Source organism: Phoca vitulina, unplaced genomic scaffold (assembly GCF_004348235.1).
Source record: "Phoca vitulina isolate PV1807 unplaced genomic scaffold, GSC_HSeal_1.0 scaffold4, whole genome shotgun sequence".
NCBI classification, from domain to species: domain Eukaryota; kingdom Metazoa; phylum Chordata; class Mammalia; order Carnivora; family Phocidae; genus Phoca; species Phoca vitulina.
Genome location: NW_022589707.1, coordinates 36532278 through 36557713, shown reverse-complemented (window position 1 = coordinate 36557713; position 25436 = coordinate 36532278). Strand labels below are relative to the sequence as shown.

Sequence of the window (25436 nt, the reverse complement as noted above, 5' to 3'; positions counted from 1 at the left end):
CTTCCTTCCTTCCTTCCTTCCTTCCTTCCTTCCTTCCTTCCTTCCTTCCTTCCTTCCTTCCCTCCCTCCTTCCTTCCTTCCTTCCTTCCATTTATGTGTTAGGTACCCTGGTAGATACTATGCATACAGTGGTGAGCCAAATATAGAAATCTGTGGCCTCATTACATTTGGAGAGGGAGATAAACATTAAGTAGATAATCCTAAAGATAGGTATAAAATCATAAGTGCTATTAAGGAAATGATGCCATGTTAATGAGGGTATATTTCAGGGGTGTATTGCTTAATTTGGCTTTAATCTGGCTTTCCTAAGGAAGTCAAGATCTGAAAGTTGGGTTAGAGTCAACTCTAGCTGAGTAGAGTGTGTTAGGAACTTAATTACTTTGATAACTATTGGTGAGTAGAATCTTTTTTTTTTCTTTTTAAAGATTTTATTTATTTATTTGACAGAGAGAGACACAGCGAGAGAGGGAACACAAGCAGGGGGAGTGGGAGAGGGAGAGGGAGAACAGGCTTCCCGCGGAGCAGGGAGCCCGATGCGGGGCTCGTTCCCAGGACTCTGGGATCATGACCTGAGCCCAAGGCAGACGCTTAACGGCTGAGCCACCCAGGCGCCCCTAGAGTCTTTGTTTTATTACATTAAAATTTAGGGGGGTACTTGGGGAGAAGGCTGGATATACAATGCTATGTTGACAGTTATTTTTCTTGCTACACAAGAGATATTCTTCTGTATTCTGGCTTCCATTGGTGTTAAATTAATTTTCAGTCTAGCTGTTATTCTTTTGCTAGTTAATCTGTCATTTTCTCTCTGTTGCTTTTAAGAGATTGTCTTTGTCTTTGGTGTTCTGCAGTTTCTCTGTTGAGTATCTAAGAGAGGATTTATTTTTACTTATCCTACTTGGAATTTATGTGGCTTAAAACTGGATTTTAGGATTGGTGCCTTTCAGCAGTTCTGGAAAGTTCTCTGCCATTATTTCTTGGAATATTGCCTCTCCTATATTCTTTCCATTATCTCCTAGTGGAAATCCAACTAGATACATGTTAGACCATCTTACCATATTATATGCTCATATCTCTCAAGTCCACTTGCATTTTCTGTCTCTATGTTTCTTATTAGTGCATCCTAGATTATTTCTATTTTCTTGTTTCCTCAATCAATGCTATTTAGAGACTAATTTCTGTTGAAACTGCTCTTGGAGTTTTGTTAACTTTGTTAAGTCTAATTATTATATTTTTTATTTCTCAAAGTTTATTTTGTCCTTTAAAAAATCTGCTTGGTTGTTGACACTCTTTTTTCACTTTTTTTGTTTTTTTTGTTTTAGGTTTTTATTTAAGTTCTAGTTAGTTAAGATATACTGTAATATTGGTTTCATTGATTCGTCACTTACATGTAACACTCAGTGCTCATCACAAGTGCTCTCCTTAATCCCCATCACCCATTTAGCCCATCCCCCACCCACCTCCCCTCCAGCAACCCTCAGTTTGTTCTCTGTAGTTAAGAGTCTGTTTTCTGGTTTGCCTCTCTCTTTCTCTCTCTCTGTCTCTCTTTCTTCTTCATTCCCCTATGTTCATCTGTTTTGTTTCTTAAATTCCATATATGAGTGAAGTCATATGGTATTTGTCTTTCTCTGATTTACTTCACTTAGCATAATACTCTTTAGCTTCATCCATGTCATTACAAATGGCAAGATTTCATTCTTTTTTGCGGCTGAGTAATATTCCATTTTATATACATATACATATATATACCACATCTTCTTTATCCATTCATCAGTTGATGGACATCTGGGTTCTTTCTATAATTTGGGCATTGTGGACATTTCTGCTATAAACATTGGTGTGCATATGCCTCTTTGAATGTGTTCTTGTGATCACATTTTTTTTTTTAACCAAGTAAATTGTGATCACATTTTTAATACCTGTTTTTATTTCTTTAAACATAAAATATAGTATTTTTATATTCTCTGTTTATAATTTCAGTGTAGTTTGTAGTTCTGATTCTGCTCTCTATTATTTTTGCTGTCTTTTACTTTTATTGCCTTCAATTCCTTGTATATTGTGATTTTGCCTGTGAGGTCATATTTTTTGGAATGTATCCATGGGGATGGTTGGTGTGTTCCTTCAGAGATTTGAGTTTTCTTTTGTCAGGTGCTTGGTTGTTCTGTTAACCCAGGATCCCTTTATACTAAATTCACAGATTAAGGCTTCTTGGATAAGCCAATAGAATGAATTTGGTTTGAAAACCCACATTAAGATCAGCTTGGGGTTTATGAATTCTTAGGAGAGATTTTTTTTTCCTTCATCTGGTTCCAAGTTTTGGGATGTGCATTTTATTTTGCTTTCTCTTGGGCTTGAGGGGGAAATGCTATTTCTAAGTTCTCCTTACACTAAGGGTAGAGCCCTTTGTGGTTTTAACTTTCTACTGGGGGAAGGGAGATAATGTACAGGATCAATTAGATTCCCCACATAGGGTGGGCCCCAAGGTTTTTCTCCTTTACCATATGTCATTTGAGACCATGAAAATTGAAGCTGGAAGTTATCTGGTTTACGAAAATGCCCCAGGGGCTCTGTTTACCTTTTAGGGTTTTCACTTTCATTTACTGTTTGGCTTCTGAATTCTATTTACCTTTTTCTTTTTTTGGCAGCATATTGATGTGCTTAAAAATGCTGCTTTTAACAAACATTTTATTCAGTAATTTAGTGGGAAAATCAGGGTTTTATCTGCTATTCTCATCTACTCATTTAATAATTTAATTTTATTTATCTTTGTAAGCAGTTCTTATGGAAATAAGACAAGAATAAAAAAAGAAATTATATCAAAGAATCAGCAAGCAGTTATATCAAGCATTGTCTGCCAAAGTGAAATAATTAACATTTTATATTTAAATGTGATGTTACTTATAAGCATACAAAGTGCAGTTGTGATGATAGGCTGTGTTGAATTTGTAATCAGAAAGGTCATTAGAGTACCTACTTTATGCTTAGTTTTCAGTTGGAGGAAAAAGACTGGAGATTAGAAGACTTAGAGGGCTGAGTTCTGGCCCTGCTACTCACCAGCTGTGCATCCCTAACAAATCCTCGAACTTTCCTGAGCCCTCAGTCTCTCCACAGTCACGTGACAACAGTAATTCTTGACCTTCCCAAACTATAGAATAGTTTCTAGAGTTGGATATGCTAATAATGCTAATAATCTGTGCCAGCACTTATAAACAGCTATTATTGTTAATTTTGAAGTTTTTAATTTGCTCTAGCTATTAGTCTCATGAGACGTGTCCGAGAGGTCATCAATGCATTCACAGAGTGCTAGCTTTGTTCCATATAACCTCTTAAAACCCACCTTAATTCTTTACCTTTCTTGGTTTAATTTCCTCTTTGTATGACATTATAGCTCAGTTCACCTTTAGAGCATAGAAGAGAAACCAAGAAATTTGAAAGCTGATTTAGAAAGATTTATTGAAATATTGAGTGTTACCCAGTTATACATCTCTTTCATGTCCATATCATTTGGAGCTGTATTCCAGTGTTTTAGGGCATAAAGTAAAATTAGTCTTTGATAGAGAATAGTAAAAGCATGCAATATCCAGTCAGTATTAGGAAGATTTTTTAAAAGTCCATTGCCTTTTGATAGGATTAGATTCCTTTCTACTTGTCAGCAGAGGGAGCCTTTGCCTCACTTTTGGATTCCAGAAGCCTGATGGTGGTGAGATTATAAAGAGCCAACTTGTCTATGGAAAATGTTTGTTTCCTTACCTAGGACTGAATAGGTTTTGGAACAAGTTTTTCCTTTGTTCTTATAAAGGAAAAAACTTTCTGTACTTGTTTTCTGAGTTCTTTACAATAGTGGCTCTTAAGTGTTGCTGTGGGAAGTTCTTTAAAGGTGGTTAATGCCGGGGGCGGGGTGTGGGGGGGGCGCCTGGGTGGCTCAGATGGTTAAGCACCTGCCTTTGGCTCAGGTCATGATCTCTGAGCCCTGCACGGAGCCCCACATTGAGCCCAGCGTTGAGCCTTGCATCCAGCCCCTGCATCCAGCCCCTGCATCGAGCTCCCTGCTCAGCGGGGAGTCTGCTTCTTCCTCTCTCTCTGCCTCTACCTCTGCTCCTGCTCAATCTCTCTCAAAGAAATAAATAAAATCTTAAAAAAAATAAAAGTGGTTAATGCTGGGATAAAATAGTTGCTCTGAAATGCTATCCCATGTTAAAGTTTTGAGTAATTTTAAGGCAACAAAAAAAATTAGCTAATGTACTGAATTTTTTATAAAGCTAAAAAAATTTTGGTCAGTTAAAGGGCTGTACTTAGTGCTAACATTTTCTACTTCCTACTGATTTGTATTATATTGTCTTTATAGAAGATGTTGGTGATATTAGTCTGTGTTTTTAATTTAATTTTTTTAAGATTTTATTTATTTATTCATGAGAGAGAAAGAGGCAGAGGGAGAAGCAGGCTCTCCAAGGAGCAGGGAGCCTGATGCGGGACTCGATCCCAAGACTCCGGGATCACGACCTGAGCCGAAGGCAGATACTTAACCATCTGAGCCACCCAGGCGCCCTATTATTATTATTTTTAAAGATTTTATGTATTTATTTGACAGAGAGAGACACAGCGAGAGAGGGAACACAAGCAGGGGGAATGGAAGAGGGAGAAGCAGGCTTCTGCCGAGCAGGGAGCCCGATGTGGGGCTCGATTCCAGGACCCCTGGATCATGACCTGTGCCGAAGGCAGACACTTAACCGCTGAGCCACCCAGGTGCCCCAGTCTGTGTTTCTTAAAAAAAATCTTTTGATTGAGCAGTTCACAAGGTTGACAATCTATGATGATCAGTGAAATTCAAAAACCTGGAATCACTGCTTTAGCAAGTACTTTTGCAAATAAAGATTGGAATTTCTGAACTGAACTATTTCCAACTTCACAGTCACCTTTTGTCCTAACAACCCCTGAGAGGTTTTCTGCCCTTTTATACCTATGAAGTGAGACTTAATGACTAAACTGTCATATCCAAGGTTTATAGATAAGTGTAGGTACTAGGGGAAATTAGTTGGTTGTTTTTTTTTTAGCGTGCAGATTTTGAGATTAAGATTGGCATGCATTTCTACCATGTTCCAGATACTAACCTGTGTATTTTGCGTATGTTCCCTTCTTTAATCTTCACAGCAACCCAGTGGGGTGTAGAGGTTGTGATAAGGTTTATTTTGCATTTGAAGAAACAGACTGAATTAAATTAAACAAAGCCTCCAAAGTCATATCATCTCTGTGTCAGAGCCAGGATTCAAAACCTTATCACCTTGTCTTTCTGATTCAAAATCATTGCTCTTTCCACTACACATTAATACGTTAATCTGCATTTGATACTTTCTCCACTTTGTTCTTTCATGATATACCATCCTGCTCTGGGAAAAGGTTAACAGCCAGAGAGTATCTTATTCAGTATCCTTTTTTAAGTATTTTTCCTCAGGTAATAATCTCTTGTTTCTTATTGCCCAGAAAGACTGAATGCAGAGTTCTAATAATTACTAAAGCTTTAAAATTTAATCTGTGTATGTTTTTGAAGTTAGAGTTTTATGAAATACTGATGGATCCGAAGATCATTGTATTCCTTTGGCAGCCTCTTTGGGCTTCCACAATTTATTCTCTGTGCTTGAGTGATTTTCACATTCATTTATATATTTTCCTTTGGGATCCTCTCCCAACCCACCTTTATTTCCTGTGCCTTTCCATTAGAGTTTATCTTAAGAGCTGAGTTATCTTTTACCTTTTCCTTTTCTTCTTAATATTTCTTAGTGTATCTGATGTTGGGCATACAATGAGTACTTTGTTTTTTGACAGTCCTAAGCCCTAAAATAATTTAGAATTCTAATTGCTAAGTGTCACATATTAAAACTAATTATTTTGGGGCCTTTACTATGCCATTTTTACTTTAATGCTATTCATTCACTCATTCAACAAATATTTATTGAGCTGTTGAGCCCTACTATATACTAGGGACTATTCAGGGTTGGGAGGTATGGTGAATAAAGCATAATGCCAGATCTTAAGGTGTTTTCATGTGAACGTGGCAATATTGTTAAGTATCTTGGCCCGCTTGAGGATCATTGGCATCCTGGTACCTAGCACTACAGTCTGACATAGTTTTTTACTTTCTTTTTTTTTTTTTTAAAGATTTTACTCATTTATTTGAGAGAGAAAGTGTGTGAGAGAGAAAGCATGAGGGGGGGAGGGTCAGAGGGAGAAGCAGACTCCCCACTGAGCAGGAAGCCCCGATGCGGGACTCGATCCTGGGGCTCCAGGATCATGACCTGAGCCAAAGGCAGATGCTTAACTGACTGAGCCACCCAGGTGCCCCAGCTTTTTACTTTCATGATGGTTTACTTGAACAGATGTTTTGGGCCCCAACATATAAGGGATGTCACTCAATGCTGTGAGCTAGGTAATGAAAACAAAATAGGCTCATCTTCCAGGGTTTTATGCTTTGTATATGGAAGTTGGAGAGGGGAGAGAGATATGCCAAATTTAGCCTTATCACCAGGAAAAATATTGTCAGTACTAATAGGGAGTGATGCAGAATGTAGTAAGAAAGACTAGAGGGCTAGTGTGGTATTTATGCCTAGAGGGGATTGGAGAAGGCTTCGAAGTGATGGGATTGTATCCTGGGGATTGAGGATGTATAGAAGGATTTTGTGAGGTTAAGGTGGGGGAATAGCACCTGAGATGAATTGAACTAGACTGACAAATGCGTAAGGGCATTTAAAGGTCAGGCTTATGTTACCTGAAGTGTTTGGTGGTTGGGACTAGATGAGAGGGAGTAGTCAAAGTTCATTTAGCAGACACATTAAAGAGTTCTTTGGATTTCCTGCTTATTAATTTATACCTATTTCTGGAGATACTGGAGTACTTTTGAAGTTTTTGAGTGGGTTGATAACATGATTGTATCTGTATATTAAGATGATTGCTTTGGTATATTTGTTTTTATGAACTTTATTAATGATATGGTATTTTAACGGCTTCTTTTAGAAGACTCCAAGGAAATTTATTAGACCAAACAATGGTTAAATGGCACATCGACCTTTGTGATAAGAATTGGCAGTTCAGGAAGTTTAAAGTCATCATTGTCATTATCCCTAACTCATTTTGATTTACTTTTTAAAACTTGTATGAGTTTAGATGAAGTTGAACCTCAGCTGAGAATTTTTTGGCTTTAGTTATTTTTTTCATGACTTAATTTAATTAGTTATAATGAGTCTAGTGTAGACTATAGACTATTGTTCCTTCTTTTGATATCACTCATGATTTTAGGATTAAGAGAGTTAACAATATATAAAAAGCAAATATTTAGCTTTTGGAGTTATTGCTTTATGGGATGGTTAATATTGCAAATGAAGAATATTTGTACAAAATGAAGAGGTATTTAAAATGTTTTCTGTTTGTTAATTTTTTTGGTTCTCTGGTTTCTTGTCATGGCTTGTTAATTACCTTGAGAACTCTACCTTCCTTTGAAACTAGTTACTTAAAAAAACTATACCCCCAACATACTCTTCAAGAATTTTTCTCTTGGATGAGAGAAAAGAAAGGAATGCTAAGAAGTAATGGACTCTTCTGTATGACATCATCTGTCTTGTCTTTCTTACGTCATTCAGGGTAATCCTGCATAAAACATTAATAATAGAGGTGGGGGAAGATTATAGATATTGTGTGTGTTGGGGGAAGGATGTGGAGGCAGGGACAGTGCATTCCCAGATAGAGCTTTCTGGCACTCACAATACATTTCTTTAGAGATTTCAATAGTTACCATGTTAGGGAATTGCTGTTTTGAGCAAAGTAAACTTAAAATAGGCAGAATATCAACTTGAATAGCCAGCAGTTCCCATAGATGTACGTTTTGAAAGATTTTCCATAGTTCTTAAAGTCTTAAAAACCCTTTGCTTTGACAAAAAGGATAAATTTCTGATTGTGTAGTCCTTCTTACATTAAATTTACCCTTTTTGCTCTGAAGGAATTTTTTCCCCTCAACTTAAAAGTTTTTTTCACATAATTTGATCTGTGGGAAAGAGGGCAATCCAATAATATCACTTACTTACTTACCATTTATTGAATGCTTACCAGGATCAGGCAGTATGTACTTTTATTTAATTTTATCCTTATAGCAGCATCATGTTATCTTTTCATACCACTGCTTTACAGGTGAGCAAACTGGCAGAGCTTTCAGGGCTAAAATAAGGATGCAGCAAATCTGGTTTCAAGTTCTGGCTTTGCCATCCGTTCTGATGAGCACGCCTGCCATATTCATCAGCAGTCTCTCTCTCCACCTGAGACCCTCCCCCAGAGTTCACTGCTCTCACTCCTCTCCAGACATAATTCTCTTATAATCCCTGTGTCTGCGCACAGTGTGGTCTTTGTTTTTGTTTCTCTGATTGTCTGGGTAAACTCTTTCTCAACCTGCAAGGCCCAAGTGTTATCTCTGTTTTGAAGCTTTTCTTGATTCTTCCAGACACTGTTAATCAAACTGCATTGCCTTTTAAATTATTCTAATATGCCCCTGTTCTTACATTATTAGAATATTTAACTGGTGAACTCCCATATTCACTGCGCTTTCTTAGGGTAGCAACTATGTCTCTCTTGTAGCACATACTAGGTATACAGTGAATGTGGAATTCATTGAATGAATGTGAGTTCTGGAGAATGTTATCAAACCTTTCATTATCATTACATTGGACAAAGTAATTCACCCATTATCTTATGGATGCAAGTGATAATATGTTTAGGGCCTTCTTTTAAATGCTAACATTGCATTCATATTGAATCCATCACCATGTAATGCTAATTTAATGAATGGCTGTAATTTCTTTATGTTATTAAACTTGTTCACAGTTTAAGGGGAAAATTGTGATAAATAGCTTGGCGGAACACACACTAGTGGTCTTTGTAAGTCTATTAAAGTGCCTATTAAAATGAGACACATTAAAATGTCAAAAGGCAAGTTCATATGAAGAGTTACTATGTAGACCCAATTTTTATTTTCTTGAGCCTTAAAGTAATTAGTCTCATGAAGTTATTTATTGGGGGAAACTCTTGAATAATAGTTGAGAATTTGTGTAATTTTTCCCTGGTACATATTTAAAAGTATTAACTGTTTAGCTCAACACATGTGTTCTATTTGTTGATTTTCTCTGTTTGCTTAGGGCTTTAAATTTTATTTATTTATATATAACTAAGATTTTAAACTTAGAATCTACTTGAATATTGCATTATTATCAGACACTGATTGCTTTAAAATGCTTAAATAAAAAATATGAGGGAGAGAGTAACAAGACAGAAGTTAGCTATTCTTTGATTCAGTTAATTGCCAATTATTAATTATTAAGCATGACCAAATAGTATCATGTATCTTGAAAGTATGATAGTTCTGTTGATATGATGATATGAATGAAAAAGTATAAAAATTCTATTTAATGGTGAATTTAAAATCCTGCAAGCTCTAGAAATCCATCTACCATTTGTTTTTAAGTCAGTATCTGTTGAAATTCTACTCTGAACATTTTTATGTACTTGCTCATAGCAAACACGTATCATTTTTTAGTTAGGTTTGCAATAAAGATTAATGAGTTAGTGTTTCAGTTTTTCTGTAGCAACAACAACAAAAATTTTTTTTCTGTGCATGTGTGCAAAACTAGTGAGCGAGCGAGCGGAAGTTCCACAGACTTTTGGACTCTTCTGTTCTTATGTATCAGTCTCTTGATGTTTCCTGTCTGCCTTTTTGACTACCTATACAGCTGTTTTTCATGTATTTTTCAGGCTTGGAGAAAGACCAAGTATTTTTGACAGCTGCATGCTGAACTGCAATATATGCTTGGCCACAGGTCACGTTTGCATTTCTTCACTTGTATTTTTACTCAATGCGTAAAAGAAATATGAGCATAGAGAGATTCAGAATACATGTAGCATGCTGAGTAATGGTAGTCTTCTTTCATGTATGCCATTCCACTTACTCTGCTGCGTAGATTTCACAGGAAGAAAAAGACAGCAGAGAAATGGAGGAAATGGTATTCAGGACTGCCCTCCATGGGACCCTTGTTGCTGTAATTGTGCATGATGGAAAATGCTCTGGGTCATGCATGGTAGAAAGAACTTCTGGGCATGGGGACACACACATGCACATATGCACGCATGCACACACATTGTAATGAATAGACTATAATTTAGTAAAGAAGACTGTTAATCTAGCAGTCAGTTCAACATGTTTATCCATCATGTTAAAGCTTTGACTACATGATATTTTAACATCAGGAAATGAGACACAGTATTTAATAAATGTTCATTTCATGAGGCTGCCATAATAGAACTTTCCTGCCTCCACCTCCCCATCCCCACAGACATAAAATTTTTTCTTTGCCATTGAAAATGAAAAAATAATGACTTTAAAAATCCTTTCAAAATGGTTTTGGTGAGTCCTTTCTCAATTTGTTCTTAGCTCTTGCAAATAATATTTCAAATCACAATGGTTGGTTTTCTCTCATCATGGGTAAAGATCAATGGGATATATATCCAGATTTTAAATTCTGATGAAATCTCCAACCTTCCAAATTATTTCAATGTTAAAAGACATTTTTTCTCTGTACAGTTAAGGCATAATTTTTGAGGAAGCATCATTAAGATATTGTCATCTTTTGGGGTGCCTGGGTAGCTAAGTTGGTTGGCCATCTGCCTTTGGCTCAGGTCATGGTCCCAGGGTCCTGGGGTCCTGGGATCAAGCCCTGCGTCAAGCTCCCTGCTCAGTGGGGAGCCTGCTTCTCCCTTTCCTCCCCACCTATGCTCTCCCTCGCTCTCTCTCTCTCTCAAATAAATAAATAAGATCTTAAAAACAAAAAAAGATATGGTCATCTTTTCAATCTACTGCTTGCTTTTATGTTTCATGCCCTATTGGTAAAACTTGATACATTCACTGGGTCAAGTCTAAATGCCTCTGCATTTTCTTCTAGTATGTTCCTTTTCCCTCCAGAAGCTTTCTCTACTCTTAACTTTGACCCCTATTCATTATACCTATCCTTCTCAGATACATCCTATCTCTATCATGAAATCTTTCCCAGGATGTTCATTGTAATGAAGCTCTTTGATTTTCTGTAGTACTTAGTCTGTTTCACATCATTTAGATGTTGTATGTTAACTTACATTAATTTTTAAAATGGATCCAGTGTGGTATAATGAAGCCTCCCCGGGAACATGTGGTATAATCGAGTGAGAATGATTTCTATTTGAGTACTAGCTCTGTCATTTTCTAACTCTTTGGCATTAGGCAAATTATTATTATTATTTTTTAAATATTTTATTTACTTATTTTATAGAGAGAAAAAGAGAGTGCGTGAGCAGCAGGAGGGGCAGAGGGGGAGGGAGAAGGAGAGGAAGAGAATCCTAAGCAGACTGCACAGATAATGGAGCTGGATGTGGGGCTTGATCTCATGACCTTGAGATCATGACCTGAGCCAAAACCAAGAGTCAGACGCTTAACCGACTCAGCCTCCCAGGTGCCCCTAGGCAAATTATTTAAACTCTGTGGGTTTTAGTTTTCTCATGTGTCACATGGGACTACTGTCCACCTTTAGAGTTATTAAAGATTATAGCTAATATGCTGGGTAAATGTTTAGCACAAAGGCAGGAATGTAACAGGTGCTCAGTAAATGTCAATAGTAGTTTTTACTCCTGATGTTCTATATTTCTTACAGCTCCTAATATAATACTGAGCATGTGGTAAGGACTTTGAGTATGGTTCAGGGCTAGGTCATTTAAATAGCTCCTGAAATCCTATCGCTTTTATGAAGGCTTCCTGTTGGCTCTGTTCTGTCAAAACTACAAACTTTCATGGCTTCTCTAGACTGTTCTTTCTGTTCCCATTATCTGTAAGGGGAGCCTTTGGTATGTATTCTGAAGTGGCTTCCAAAGCAGTGATTTGAAGGATTTATTTATTTATTTTTGAGTAATGTTTTGGATTGATCCCTACATTTTTCTAAACGTCAGCAGCTGAGATTGTAATAAATAAAGCATTTTTCACATACTTCAAATGCAGTATGTGAAACACATAGAATAAAATCTCAGCCAATCTGAACTTCAGATGAATAAATTATTTTGCCTAGCTTACTTCAGTTCAACAGACATTTATTAGTGTATCTCCTATGTGCCAGGCATTTTATAGTTGTTGGATTTACAAAGATGAGTAAGACATGCTTCCTGCCTTGGAGTTTAGTCTAGGGTGAACAAGAGACACAAAAACAGATAATTTCAACTGATGATTAGTTGTAAGATGGAGGTGAGGATGGAGCTCTGTGGGATCACACATGGAGGGTGGTTGAGGGGGAAAGAGATGAGCCTGTTTGTGATGTCTCTCAGAGGACAAATGGGTTGATCCACTTGATTCAGGGACAGAGATCTAACTCAAAGTGGCTTCAATATTTATGGGAATTTATTGCCTGCAAGTTCCCAGGTAGGTTTGGCTCCAAGTTACGCTTGATGCCTTGGCTCAAACCGTGTCTTCCATGGCCCTCTTTTAATTGTGCCTTTGTAAAAGCCAAATGGCCTCTGTGATTCCAGACTTTATCCTCCTCACATATTATTCCCCAGAGGGAAGAGTAAGTTTTTCTCTAGTTGTAGCTAAACCAAGAGATTTAATTTTGCACATTGACTGTAAATTATACCTATCCCCGAACCAATCACTGTGATTAATGAGATACAGATTGGTTTGGATAAGTCAGGGCCTACCCTCAAGCTTAGAATGAAGTCAGTCTCATTATTCAAACCTCATGGCCAAAGATAGGAGGAGAGGAGAATGGACGACCAAGAGGCTGCCAGCAAATGTGCACTAGACCGGGGAATGTGAGTGTAAGACTTTTTGGGGAAAGGTAATAACATAAGCAAAATCAAGGAAGCATACACATCATGGTGTATGTGGGAAACAGCAAGTAGTTGAACATCAATACAATGTGTAGTAGAGACTTATAAAATAACAATGTGATGGAGTATTTGCTGCCTGCTGGATCTAGTTTCCATACTTCATTTAATTTGCACAGTAGCTAACTAAAGTAGGTATGCCGTCTTGCAGACAGGGAAACTTGAGCCCAAGCTCATAGCCAATAATTGGTGGAGCTGGCCTCAAACCCAGATTATCTGACTGTAGAGGCAGCCCATGTGGACATTACAGTATAAGTATGCTCCTCTATATTGCTAGAGTCTCAGGAAATAAGACTTCATATAGTACCATGCTAAGGAGCCGAGTTTTCTCTGGGGCTCAAGTTTTCTTCAAACTCTAGTTCTTTGTTATACCACGCAAAGGCAGTGGTTGTCAAACTTTAGCATGCGTCAGAGAGCCTCTAGGGCTTGGTAAAACCCAGAATTGCTGGACCCTAATAGCAGAGTTTCTGATTTAGTAGATCTAGAGCAGAATCCTATAATTTGCACTTCCAAGAAGTTCCTATATGATGCTGATGCTGGTGACTTGGGAGCCATGCTTTGAGGACCACTTCTTTTAGGTCTTTGGGAGTCTGAAGATTTGTGGTTCAGTGATATTCAACATATTGAAATGAACTCAAATTTAATTGGTACTTCCTTTTAGAAATACACATGTTCTGACCTCACATTCTTTAATAATACAGACATCAAGAATACATTTTGATTACAGTAATATTCTCCCCCATAGGTCAGGGTCATTGCATAAATTTTTCATTAATTTGTTTTTGTTGTCTCTTTGATTCTTGCTTATTAAGATTAAATTTATTGTTCTCCTCCCAGGTCCTACTCAATTCACTAATGCTGAGTTCCCCCCCCCAGTTGTTAAGAAAGTGAATTTGTATATAAAAGGTTATATTTAAACACTGTATTTTATTTGTCTATACTTTTATTGTGAAACATTTTAAATACCAGAAAAAGTAACATGAACACCCATATTTTCACCATTTAGAGTCAACAGTTATAAATAATATGTATATGTATATGTATATTTACATATATGTACACACACACACAGGTTTAGTTTGATCCACTTGAAAGTAAGGTACAGATCTTGTGCTACTTCATCCATAAATATTATAACACACATCTCCCAATAAGAACATAATCTTATATGTTCTCTTACATAATCACAATACCATGAGCACACTTAAAACAATAATTTCTAATTTTTTCTAACGTATAGTCATATTCCAGTTTCCCCAGTTGTTCCAGTGTCTTCTATACCTTGTTTTTTTTTTTTTTTAAAGATTTTATTTATTTATTTGACAGAGAGAGACAAAGCAAGAGAGGGAACACAAGTAGGGGGAGTGGGAGAGGGAGAAGCAGGCTGCCTGCTGAGCAGGGAGCCCAATGCGGGGCTCGATCACAGGACCCCGGGATCATGACCTGAGCTGAAGGCAGATGCTTAACGACTGAGCCACCGAGGTGTCCCTACCTTGTTGTTTTTTATTACCAGGATCCAATCAAAAGAAACTAAAATTTAAGATTTAGCAATGCTAATGGATCTTTAGTTTCAAATAAGTTCTGTGGTATTTAAGATATAGATATTTGATTGCATTAACAAAGACACAGACTTAATGATGGTTTAAATAAGGAGGCTGTTTATTTCTGCCGTATTTAACCACCTGAAGATAAAGTGGTCCCAGGCTGTAGTGGGTGGGGGTGGGCTCTGTTGTCCTCCATATGTGGCTTCCATCTCTGAGGCCTATCAAGACAGCTGTGCCAGTTCCACCGTCATGCTGGGGAGAGTGGAGGGGAGGGTATATTCAGTCCTTTTACGGGTGTATCTGGGTATTGCACATATTACCTCTGCTCCTATCTCATTGGCAAGAACATAATCATGTAATTTTTTCTGTAATAGAGGCCTGGATAAGCAGACTTTTATGCTGAATGGCCACATGTCTAGTGATAATTCAAGTATCAAAAGAAAGAATGGCTATTAGGGGGAACAGTTAGCTTCTCTGTCACAAGTTCTTTTTTGCAAATGACTGAGCTATGCAAAACTACATTAAATCCATTTAACAACTTCTGATACCCTATAATATGACTTTTCTCTTTTTGAGATGTATAGGCCTAATAATTGCTCCCACTCAATACTGAGCCCATATTGAACCCAGACTGTTATTCTTTTTTGAATGCTTTGATATGTAGTTTATAGATGTTCTGTCTGTTTCTAGGGCAGAAGACACTTCAGAATCAGTCCATAGTTTAGGGTGCATCTGTGATTAGTATTTTTCAGTATTAGTATTTTTCACTCCCAACAGTGCTTAACACTATGGTTTGTGTAAAACGGGTGCCTAACGCATGTCTGTGGGTTTGGTCTCTTGTGTTTGACTCATGTCTAAGTCATTTGAAAGTATGAGACTGACATACTATGAAGAAGAGAAGTAGCCTCTACTCATTAGTTTTTGTTATATTTCTGATTTTGGAAAAAAATGATATCTTACAGGGTCATGATTGTTCTGAGAGATTATCTATCTTGAGCTAGAGATTTTAGCATATAGTAAATGAAAATAAGTGTACTTAAAATTATAGACATCTTCTAAATAATTTAAAAATTGGGAAATGTATGTATACTGATATACAATAATCTGATAGCTTTATCAGTTTGTAATTTAAAATTTTAACTGCTTATATTGCCCCTTTGGGGAAAAGAGTAACTATGACATTTTTGTGATGGATAGTGGTAAATGGAAACCATTATATTTATAAAGAAAAAGTCACCTAATTTCCTCTAATTTTTCTTTAGGTCGAGATTTAATTTGTATCCAGTCTATGGATGGGATGCTGATGGTGTTTGAGCAGGAAAGCTATGCTTTTGGGAGATTTCTCCCTGGTTCTCTTTTACCTGGCCCTCTTGCTTACAGTTCCCGTACAGATTCCTTCATTACTGTCTCTTCCTGCCGACAAGTGGAAAGTTACAAGTAAGTTTGGATGTTGAATCTTTGGAATCATGACTCTTGGTATGTTGCTGATTAATATTTTTTTACAAAAAGCTTGGATATTACAAATGAAAAAGAGACTGGTTTCTTTGATAAAATGTAATTGTGGTGATTTAGAGGATATCATTTACATATTATAAAATATTTGCAAGTATAGTGCAGAGATTGAGAGAAAGGATTTGGAAAGAGGCAGACCTGGATTGGAATCCTGATTTTGCTGCTTGCAGCTGTTTGATGGTCAGTGTCCTTACCCTGGTTGTAACGGGGATAATAATGGCTATTTTTTTTTTTTTTTTGGCTTTTAAAGTTTTTAATTCCAGTTAGTTAACATACAGTGTTATATTAGTTTCAGGTGTACGATATAGTGATTCAACAATTCATACATCACCAGATGGTCATCACAAGTGCACACCTTAATCCCCAGCACCTATTTAACCCATCCGCCATCTCCCTCCCCTCTGGTAACCATCAGTTTGTTCTCTATAATTAAGAGTCTGTTTCTTGATTTGTCTCTCTCCTTTTTTCCCTTTGCTCATTTGTTTTGTTTCTTCAATTACACATATGATTGAAGTCATATGGTATTTTGTCTTTCTCTGACTGATTTATTTCACTTAGCATTATACTTTCTAGCTCCATCCATGTTGTTGTAAATGGCAAGATTCCATTGTTTTTTATGGCTGAATAACATTCCATTGCTCGCACGCACGTATGTGTGTGTGTATCATATCTTTTTTATGCATTCAACAATAGATGGACACTTCAGCTGCTTCCATATCTTGGCTATTGTAAATAGTGCTGTAAACATAGGAGTGCATGTATCCCTTTGAATTACTGTTTTTATATTCTTTGGGTAAATATCCAGTAGTGCAATTGTTGGATCATAGGGTATTTCTGCTTTTGTTTTTTGTTTTTTTTATTATGTTATGTTAATCACCATACATTACATCATTAGTTTTTGTAGTGTTCCATGATTCATTGTTTGCGTATAACACCCAGTGCTCCATGCAGAACGTGCCCTCCTTAATACCCATCACCAGGCTAACCCATCCTTGTTTTTGTTTTGAGAGAGAGAGAGAGAGAGAGAGCAAGTGGGGAGGGACAGAGGGAGAGAATGTCAAGCAGGCTCCACACCCAATATGGAGTGTGATGAGGAGCTCGATCTCACGACCCTGAGATCATGACTTGAGCCGAAATCAAGGGTCAGATGCTTAACAGACTGAGCCACCTAGGTGCCCCAGGGTAGTTCTGTTTTTAACATTTTTTTTTAACTTTTTGAGGAACCTCCATACTGTTTTCCAGAGTGGCTTCACCAGTTTTAATTCCCACCAACAGTGCAAGAGGGTTCCTTTTTCTCCACATCCTTGCCAACACCTGTTGTTTCTTGTGTTGTTGATTTTAGCCATTCTGATAGGTATGAGGTGATATCTCATTGTAGTTTTGATTCGCCTTTCCCTGATGGTAAGTGGTGATGAACATCTTTTCATGTGTCTGTTGGCCATCTGTATGTCTTTTTTGGAGACATGTCTGTTCATGTGTTCTGTCCATTTTGTAGTTGTATCATTTGTTTTTGGGGTATTGAGGTTTTTTTTTTTTTAATTTTTTTATTGTTATGTTAATCCCCATACATTACATCATTAGTTTTAGATATAGTGTTCCATGATTCATTGTTTGTGCACAACACCCAGTGCTCCATGCAGAACGTGCCCTCCTCAATACCCATCACCAGGCTAACCCATCCTCCCAACCCCCTCCCCTCTAGAACCCTCAGTTTGTTTTTCAGAGTCCATCGTCTCTCATGGTTCTTCTCCCCCTCCGATTTCCCCCCCTTCATTCTTCCCCTCCTGCTACATTCTTCTTCTTCTTTTTTTCTTTCTTAACATATATTGCATTATTTGTTTCAGAGGTACAGATCTGAGATTCAACAGTCTTGCACAATTCACAGCGCTTACCAGAACACATACCCTCCCCAGTGTCCATCACCCAGTCACCCCATCCCTCCCACTCCACCCCCCACTCCAGCAACCCTCAGTTTGTTTCCTGAGGTTAAGAATTCCTCATATCAGTGAGGTCATATGATACATGTCTTTCTCTGTTTGCCTTATTTCGCTCAGCATAATACCCTCCAGTTCCATCCACGTCGTTGCAAATGGCAAGATCTCATTCCTTTTGATGGCTGCAAGGGGTATTGAGTTTTATAAGTTCTTTATATAATTTGGATACTCACCCTTTATTGGATATGTCATTTGCAAGTATCTTCTCCCATTCCGTAGGTTGCCTTTTCATTTTGTTGATCATTTCCTTTGCTGTATGGAAGGTTTTTATTTTGATGTAGTCCCAGTACCTTATTTTTGCTTTTGTTTCCTTTGCCTGAGGAGACATATCTAGAAAGAAATTGCTACAGCTGATGTCAAAGAGGTTATGCCTATGTTCTCTTGTAGGACTTTTATGGTTTCAGGCCTCATATTTAGGTCTTTAATCCATTTTGAATTTATTTTTGTGTATGATGTAAGAAAATGGTCTAGTTTCTTTTGCACGTTGCTGTCCAATTTTCCCAACACCATTTTTTAAAAAGATTTATTTATTTATTTGAGAGAAAGAAAGAAAGGGCGAGCACAAGCAGTGGGAGGGGCAGAGGGAGAAGCAGACTCCCCACTGAGCAGGGAGCCCAACTTGGGGCTCAATCCCAGGACCCTGGGATCATGACTGAGCTGAAGGCAGACGCTTAACCAACTGAGCCACCCAGGCACCCCAGTTGAAGAGACTTTTTTCCATTGGATATTCTTTCCTCCTTTGTCAAAGATTAATTGACCGTATAGTTGTGGGAATAATGGCTATTTTGACAAGCTTGTTAAAAGGATTGAATGTATGTCAAGTTGCCACCCCATAGAAAATGCTGATTAATTATTGTGACTGTTCCCTGAATTATTAATAATAAAGCACAGTATGAGTGAAAAAAGCCAGATGAAAAGATGCATATATGAAATTATTTTCTAAAAAAATATGTGACATAGGAAGAATACTAGCAAAAATACAAGTGTTATTATGAATGTTTTAAAAAGAACAATTCATAGTACAAATGAAGTATGAAAATGACCCTATGAAAACAGTTTATACTTTTTGCTAGAAATTCTTACTGATTTGGAGGAATTGTGTTTGAGAGAGACCTTTTTCTTCTACCAGCTAAATTTTAATAAAAATTAGGGTTTTGAGTTTTTGGAGGGTGTGTTTTTTTGTTGGAGGGGATAATGGGGAAAGGAAAGTACAAATTCATTCTTGGAAAAGAAATAGACTTGGAGGATTACAGTATCTTTAGTAACTTTATTGTTGTTATCTTACCGATGGCAACACTTAGAACTTTAAACGTCTAAGCAACACTTCATTATAGCTTTTCAGTATTATTTTTGGTTGTGTGATTTTTCCCAAGGCAGGAAGAAATATAAATTCATCAGGCAACACCTGTAAATTTTTGTCTTCAAGTTTCAGTATTGTGCATATAGCAAGTTAATGCAGTATTCCCTTCACCTTCATTAAGTGGCAATCTACCTTTTGTGAATTATTGTCAGGGTATCTTAGATTCAAAACCCTGAACAGAAGCAAATGTTTGTGACTAAGCAGAAGTTAACTGACGGAGGTACTGTGTCATTATATCATATTCCTTCTTTAACTCCTATGGCTCTTATCCAAAGGAGACGAATGAATTGTGGCATTGCTACTGGTAAGAAATAAAATATACTTATTTTGAGAGGGTTGAGAAAAATATCTGTATAATTCATTCAAGCCTGCCAAAGATTAAGCAATATTGAGGAGATGTGCTTTTCAGCTTTCCACCCAGTTCCGTGCCTCAACTCCTGCCAAGGAGGGAACTGGCAGTGCTACACTGGGGACACAAAAGAAAGATTTGAACGCTCCATGACTTACTCTTTGAAATATGTGCATAGGAATTAATTTGGTAATAACTCCAGGAGTGACTGGATGAGGAAGCAATGTGTAGGTTTCCTTAATGTGTAAGTTTAATCTCAAAGAAGCTCACCCTCTTTGAACTGTGGTAATTTACCAACATACCAATCTATTAAATCCATCTCCATCTAGGACTAAAAATGCACACCTTATCCATTGTGTGGATCTTTTATAATGGTAAAAATGCATAGGATATGTGATTATTATGAAATGATGCAATTAAGAGGGCTTATAACGTTAAATAGTATATTACAATTATATACGCTTTCAAGTTTAATAGATTAAATTAAATGATAATCGCTGGTGCAATTTAGGGTTGGAGGAAGCATGAAAACTGTAGGTTTGTTCTTTTGAGGCTTCATCTATTTATAATCAGTTAATAGAATGAAATCAGTTAATAGAAAAGACTTTTAAGACATAATTTATTTTCATTTTTGATATTGATATTTAATTACTTTAAAACAAGCTCAGTTATATTCAGATAGGAACTAGTGAAGGCTGTGGATCTCAAACTTCAGTGTGCATAAGGATCATTTGGGCAGCCTGTTATAAAATGCACATTTGCAGATTCCCAATTACCAGTACACTAGATTTTGATTTAGTAGGTTTGGGGATAAGAGCGAGAAATCATCACTGCAAACATATACTCTAGGTGGTTCTAATTTAGAAACACACTTTGTTGTTTTTCTTTTGAAGTGAGAGAATTGTTTGCCTTTTTTTGAGGGGGAGGTTGCAGGATAGATAACACCATTCTCTTAGCAATGTTTGTTCCAATTTTGGATTAGCTTTTATTCTCTTTTTCTTTTTCTTTCCTTTACTTGTCAGAATTATTTGGTCAGTAAATCCTGACCTTTGGGTACTTTTTTCCCTTGTATTCAGCCTTTGCTTCCCATTTCCCATAAAGGCATTCAGGCCTTTATTTCTCACTTGCATTTCTGCTTTTCTTCTAATCTAGACTTTGAAGGATCCTTCTCATATCTAGCCTTTTAAAATAACCTGTTTAAGCCAGAATAATTTTTGTTGCCCATTAAAAAATTGAAACCTTCATATATTGACATTCAGTGCTCCTTACAACCCAGTCCCATTCTACCTCTGTTAATTTGGATGTTCAGATTTGGAAGGGACTTTTAAAGTTAACTGGTTCAATTATCCTCCTTTTTTTCACCTCCTTGATATATTATTGCCTAAAACACTGATTTTTGCCAAATATCATATATTGCCTTCTTGTATTCTGCTGAAATATTCCAGAGTATGTCTTGTGTTATCAGATTCCTGAGAGCAGAGTTTGTCTTAAACATGGCTGAATAAGTTCATTTATTCATTTATTCATTCAGGAAACATTTTTCAAGAGGCTTCTCTGTGTCACACACTGTGCCAGGTACTGGAAGCGCAGAGTCAAGTAAGAGCTGTCTCTTGTCCTCAAGCAGTATGCAAGCAAGGGTGGGAGGTAGTAAGTCAGTCAGCCGTTTCAGTTCATTGTGATAGAGGCTCTAGAGAGCTGTGCACAGGATACTGAGGAGGCCCACAGGTGGGACCTCTCAATGAGAGTTCGGTGGAGGGAGGCTCCCTGAAGAAGTATACCTGCCATGAGCTTTATTTTCTCTCCTTTTCTTTGCTACACACCATACCCAACATGTACCTAGTACATTGCTAAGTAGGTAAGTGACTTTAAAGAAGTATTTTTAAATTATTTGTAGAGTTTAATTGACAATATTTTATTTATTTATTTATTTATTTAAAGATTTTATTTATTTATTTGACAGAGAGAGACACAGTGAGAGAGGGAACACAAGCGGGGGGGTGGGGGAGGGAGAAGCAGGCTTCCCGCCAGGCAGGGAGCCCATGTGGGGCTCGATCCCAGGACCCTGGGATCATGACCTGAGCCGAAGGCGACGCTTAACGACTGAGCCACCTAGGCACCCCAATTGACAATATTTTAAAAAGAATATTGTGTTCTTCACCAACCTTAGGCTCTGGCCAAATTGAAATATCTGTTTTCCATATATGTTTAGGGCTTTTCTCTCTCTCCTCTTTTGCTCATGCTGTACTCTATCTGAAGTTTTTTCTTTCTTCTCTGTATATGAAAATTATGTCTGGAAGCCTCCCTGCCCCCCTGCTCCTCTTCCTGACCTAGCCATAAGTAGCACCTCCTCCTTCTTAATTTCACGGAGTAGTTTTTTTGCTCTGTCCTCAAGTACTAGTCACACTTTAACTGGTATTACGTATTTGCTTGTTTTTCTCCTTGACAGGGCTAACTGCTCCTTGATGGCAGGGATTTTGTATCTCCTGAAATGCCTAGCATTGTACCTTGCTAAAGGGAGATGTTTAACAAGAACTTGATGAAAGAGTGAAAAGTTTGTAAGGAAAGCTATTTTGTTACTGGCATGTTTCAATGAAAAGGACTCTTCCTGGCATAACTAAGAATGTTTTAGCTTTACTTGTAATGAACATAGTAATGCTCTGTATCTGGAGCTTCCATTTCTAGTAGAGTTCTCTGGTAAATATCGAGTTTCCAGGATCTCCTGGTACCTTTGCGGTGACAACTATGTTTCATTTGAAAATAATTGATTTTGGAGGGTTTAGTTTTGTGCTCTGTGACACCTCAATCCATATTTTAGTTACTTGGTGCTGTTTTTACGATGTGATAGGGAAGAGCACTAAATTATATGGCTGAGTTTGTCATGGGGTTCCACAGGACCTGTTAAGCATTTGTGGCTATTGGGTCAAAAAGTGCTACCATTCACCTGGACTTGCCGTATTTGTGCTTAGTGCCTTTCTGTTGAGAAACACATATGATACACTCTTTTGTGAAATCTTATTACACTGGGCCTGATTATTCTTTCAGCAGTCTCAATGAGGGACTTTTATTCTTTAGCTTATATCACTGAACATTTGAGTGGTAAGAAAAAGAAAACCCAAGTATTTTCTTTATTTCAGAATTTCCAAGTCTGCCTGGAATTGTTTGGTTTTGGAAATAGGTTTCCATGTACATTATTGGTCACAGTAAAGAGGACTTAAGGGAGAACTATAAAATAGATGCTATTGTAAGTTTGTCATCATCTAAATTTACTGTCAGTTACATTTAGTAATAAAATACTCCTCTGAGTTGTCTTCCAGGAAGAGCAACGGTCTGGATTTGGAAATCAGGAGTCAATTTTGGCTGTGTCTCTGCCTGCTGTTTTGATGTTAATGAGGCCACTTTAGGGGCTCACTTATTCCTGGATGATATAATAATGCTTTGTAGTTCTGTAAGAAGCTTCAAACAGCTCAAAAGCTTTGGATTTTTACAACAATCTCATTAATATCCATATCATCCTCTAGTAGGTTGGTGTGTGCAGGAAATGAACCTCCTATGTAATTAATTGCCTGAGGTTGGATCCATAGCAGGCCCAGCTCTGGGGCTGATGTTTTAGTCACCAGTGCATACAGTTTCTGTTACTGTGTACTGGGAAGAGTAAAATAATCCTATCTGAAGCTTGGAATGTGAGGTCTAATTATTTGGCACTGTTGGAGACAGAGGGATTTTGTAGGTCAGTCTCAAATGGTATGGAGACATTTGCTACAGCTGCCCATGGAATTTCTTAGCATGGTTTTACAAGACTGAGATCTTCACCCTCTTACCTTTTTTGTCTCGTTTCCCATGACTCATTCCTCCCTGCCATGCATCTCTCCTAAACTCCTGTCATGGCCTTTCATGTCTTTTTTTACTACTTGCCTTTTCATGTGCTGTTGGCCTTGCCATAATGCCTTTACCTCTTTACCAGCATGATGAGTGTTCACTCATTCTTTAAAATCTGGCTTTCTCCTCCTGAACCTATACTAAAACATATATCTCCATCTCAATTACTTGTTTCTGCCACCATGTTCCCTAGGAACCATGTGCATACCTCCTATTATTAGCACAGAGCACTCTTAGATATATTAGATGTATTAGATCGCTACTATATGTTTATTGAATTGATGAAATTCATATACATTCAGCTTCCATTTTAACCATAAGACTGATTTTCATGAATACCTTGCTAAGTCTATCTTAATTCGTAGTCATTTTGCATCCAACTGCAATTAAAGGCATTTTTTTTTTTTTACCAAGTATTCCTGATTGAGATAGTTTTAAGAGTTGGTATATGACATTTGAATACCAGTGTACATTTTAGTGCTTATTTAGGTATTCCACATTGCTTTTATTCATTCAGGTCATTGATTTTTACACTTTCAGATATCTTTCTCTTAGACAATATGAGATGTCCAAATATATCTACTGATTTTCCTTTTAGCTATGGAAGAACAATGCAAGAGTTTTGATTCAATAGGAAAGAAAGGAATTTATGAGTCTGAAGTTTCTTCATTCAGAGTAGGATTATTACTTTAACAATATGTCATTAATTAATGGGAAATAAGAGAATTTAAATTTTATTGGCTAAGTTAATCATTTCAGGATTGAATGATATTTGTGAATTGTTTTTAAGAATGATTTAAGCTCAAGGTTACTAATGAAATAAAAGCTATCAAACACTTATAGAAAGTCATAATGTACATAATGCACCTTATTGAGAACTTACTACATACCAGATAAACTACTAGGTGATTGATCTCTATTTATATGTAAATCTGTGTCTGTCTGTTTGTTGATCTATTGGGCACCTAATATATGCCAGATACTATACTAGGCATTACATTATTTTTAAATTCTTTTAACCATGTTTGAGGTAGAGATTATTATTCCCATGTTGTAGGTGGGAAAGATAAGACACAGTGATTAATTTGCCAACTAGTAAGTGGTTTATCTGGGGACTAAACTGGTCTTCTGGTGTCATAGAATATCTGTTAACAATTTCTACTACATCTGGCTGCTTTGCATTATTTATGTTTTTTTCTATGTGGTGTTTTGGTGCTGGATCTTTCTTGAATATTGTTGTTTGTCATATAAAATTCTAATGGAAATGCTTTGATAGTAGGCAGAGCTATTTTCCCAATATGGAATTTTGGGACATGGTTATAATTTCTTTATCATGACAGTTTTACATAGTTTCATGTCACAGTGTCATTCAATAAGAATTCAGTCTTAAATTTTACAGTTTTTAAAACCAAGAAAAATGTAATTCATAAGTTTATAGATTATGTGATTTTAAAGTTTAAAGTAATTTATACTTTTTAACTATAAAATCACTTATAATTATTCATATCTTTCAAACAGGTACCAAGTACTTGCTTTTGCAACGGATGCAGATAAAAGACAGGAGACTGAACAACAAAAACTTGGTTCTGGGAAAAGACTTGTTGTAAGGCCTTTTTTAATATATAAGAATTTCAGTAATGTCATATCTAACCACCAATTTTTTTTCCAGAATAAAAATTCCTGGGAAGAAAGTTTTAAAAAATATTTATTTTAGCTATTTTTCTTTTCTATGTTATGATTTTATCAATGGGCAAAAATTTAGTTGGCTATTATTGAGCAATGGAGACACATGTCTGGTCCTGTTATAATTTATTAGATCATAGAGTTGCATCACTAGAATTATAAATGTGCAGATGAGGTCACTTTTTTTTTTTTTT

At 36.9% G+C, this 25436-nt stretch overlaps 1 protein-coding gene across 3 annotated transcripts in view; it reads left to right on the top strand.

Annotated features, from left to right (window-relative positions):
- BBS9 (Bardet-Biedl syndrome 9) overlaps nucleotides 1-25436 on the top strand; it is a 448772-nt gene that overhangs the window by 80531 nt on the left and 342805 nt on the right. For all 3 annotated transcript variants that reach the window (XM_032401801.1, XM_032401802.1, XM_032401803.1), the window contains 2 exons: nucleotides 15731-15905; nucleotides 25078-25162. In XM_032401801.1, the coding sequence (XP_032257692.1) occupies nucleotides 15731-15905; nucleotides 25078-25162 (260 nt within the window). The remainder of the gene's footprint in view (nucleotides 1-15730; nucleotides 15906-25077; nucleotides 25163-25436) is intronic.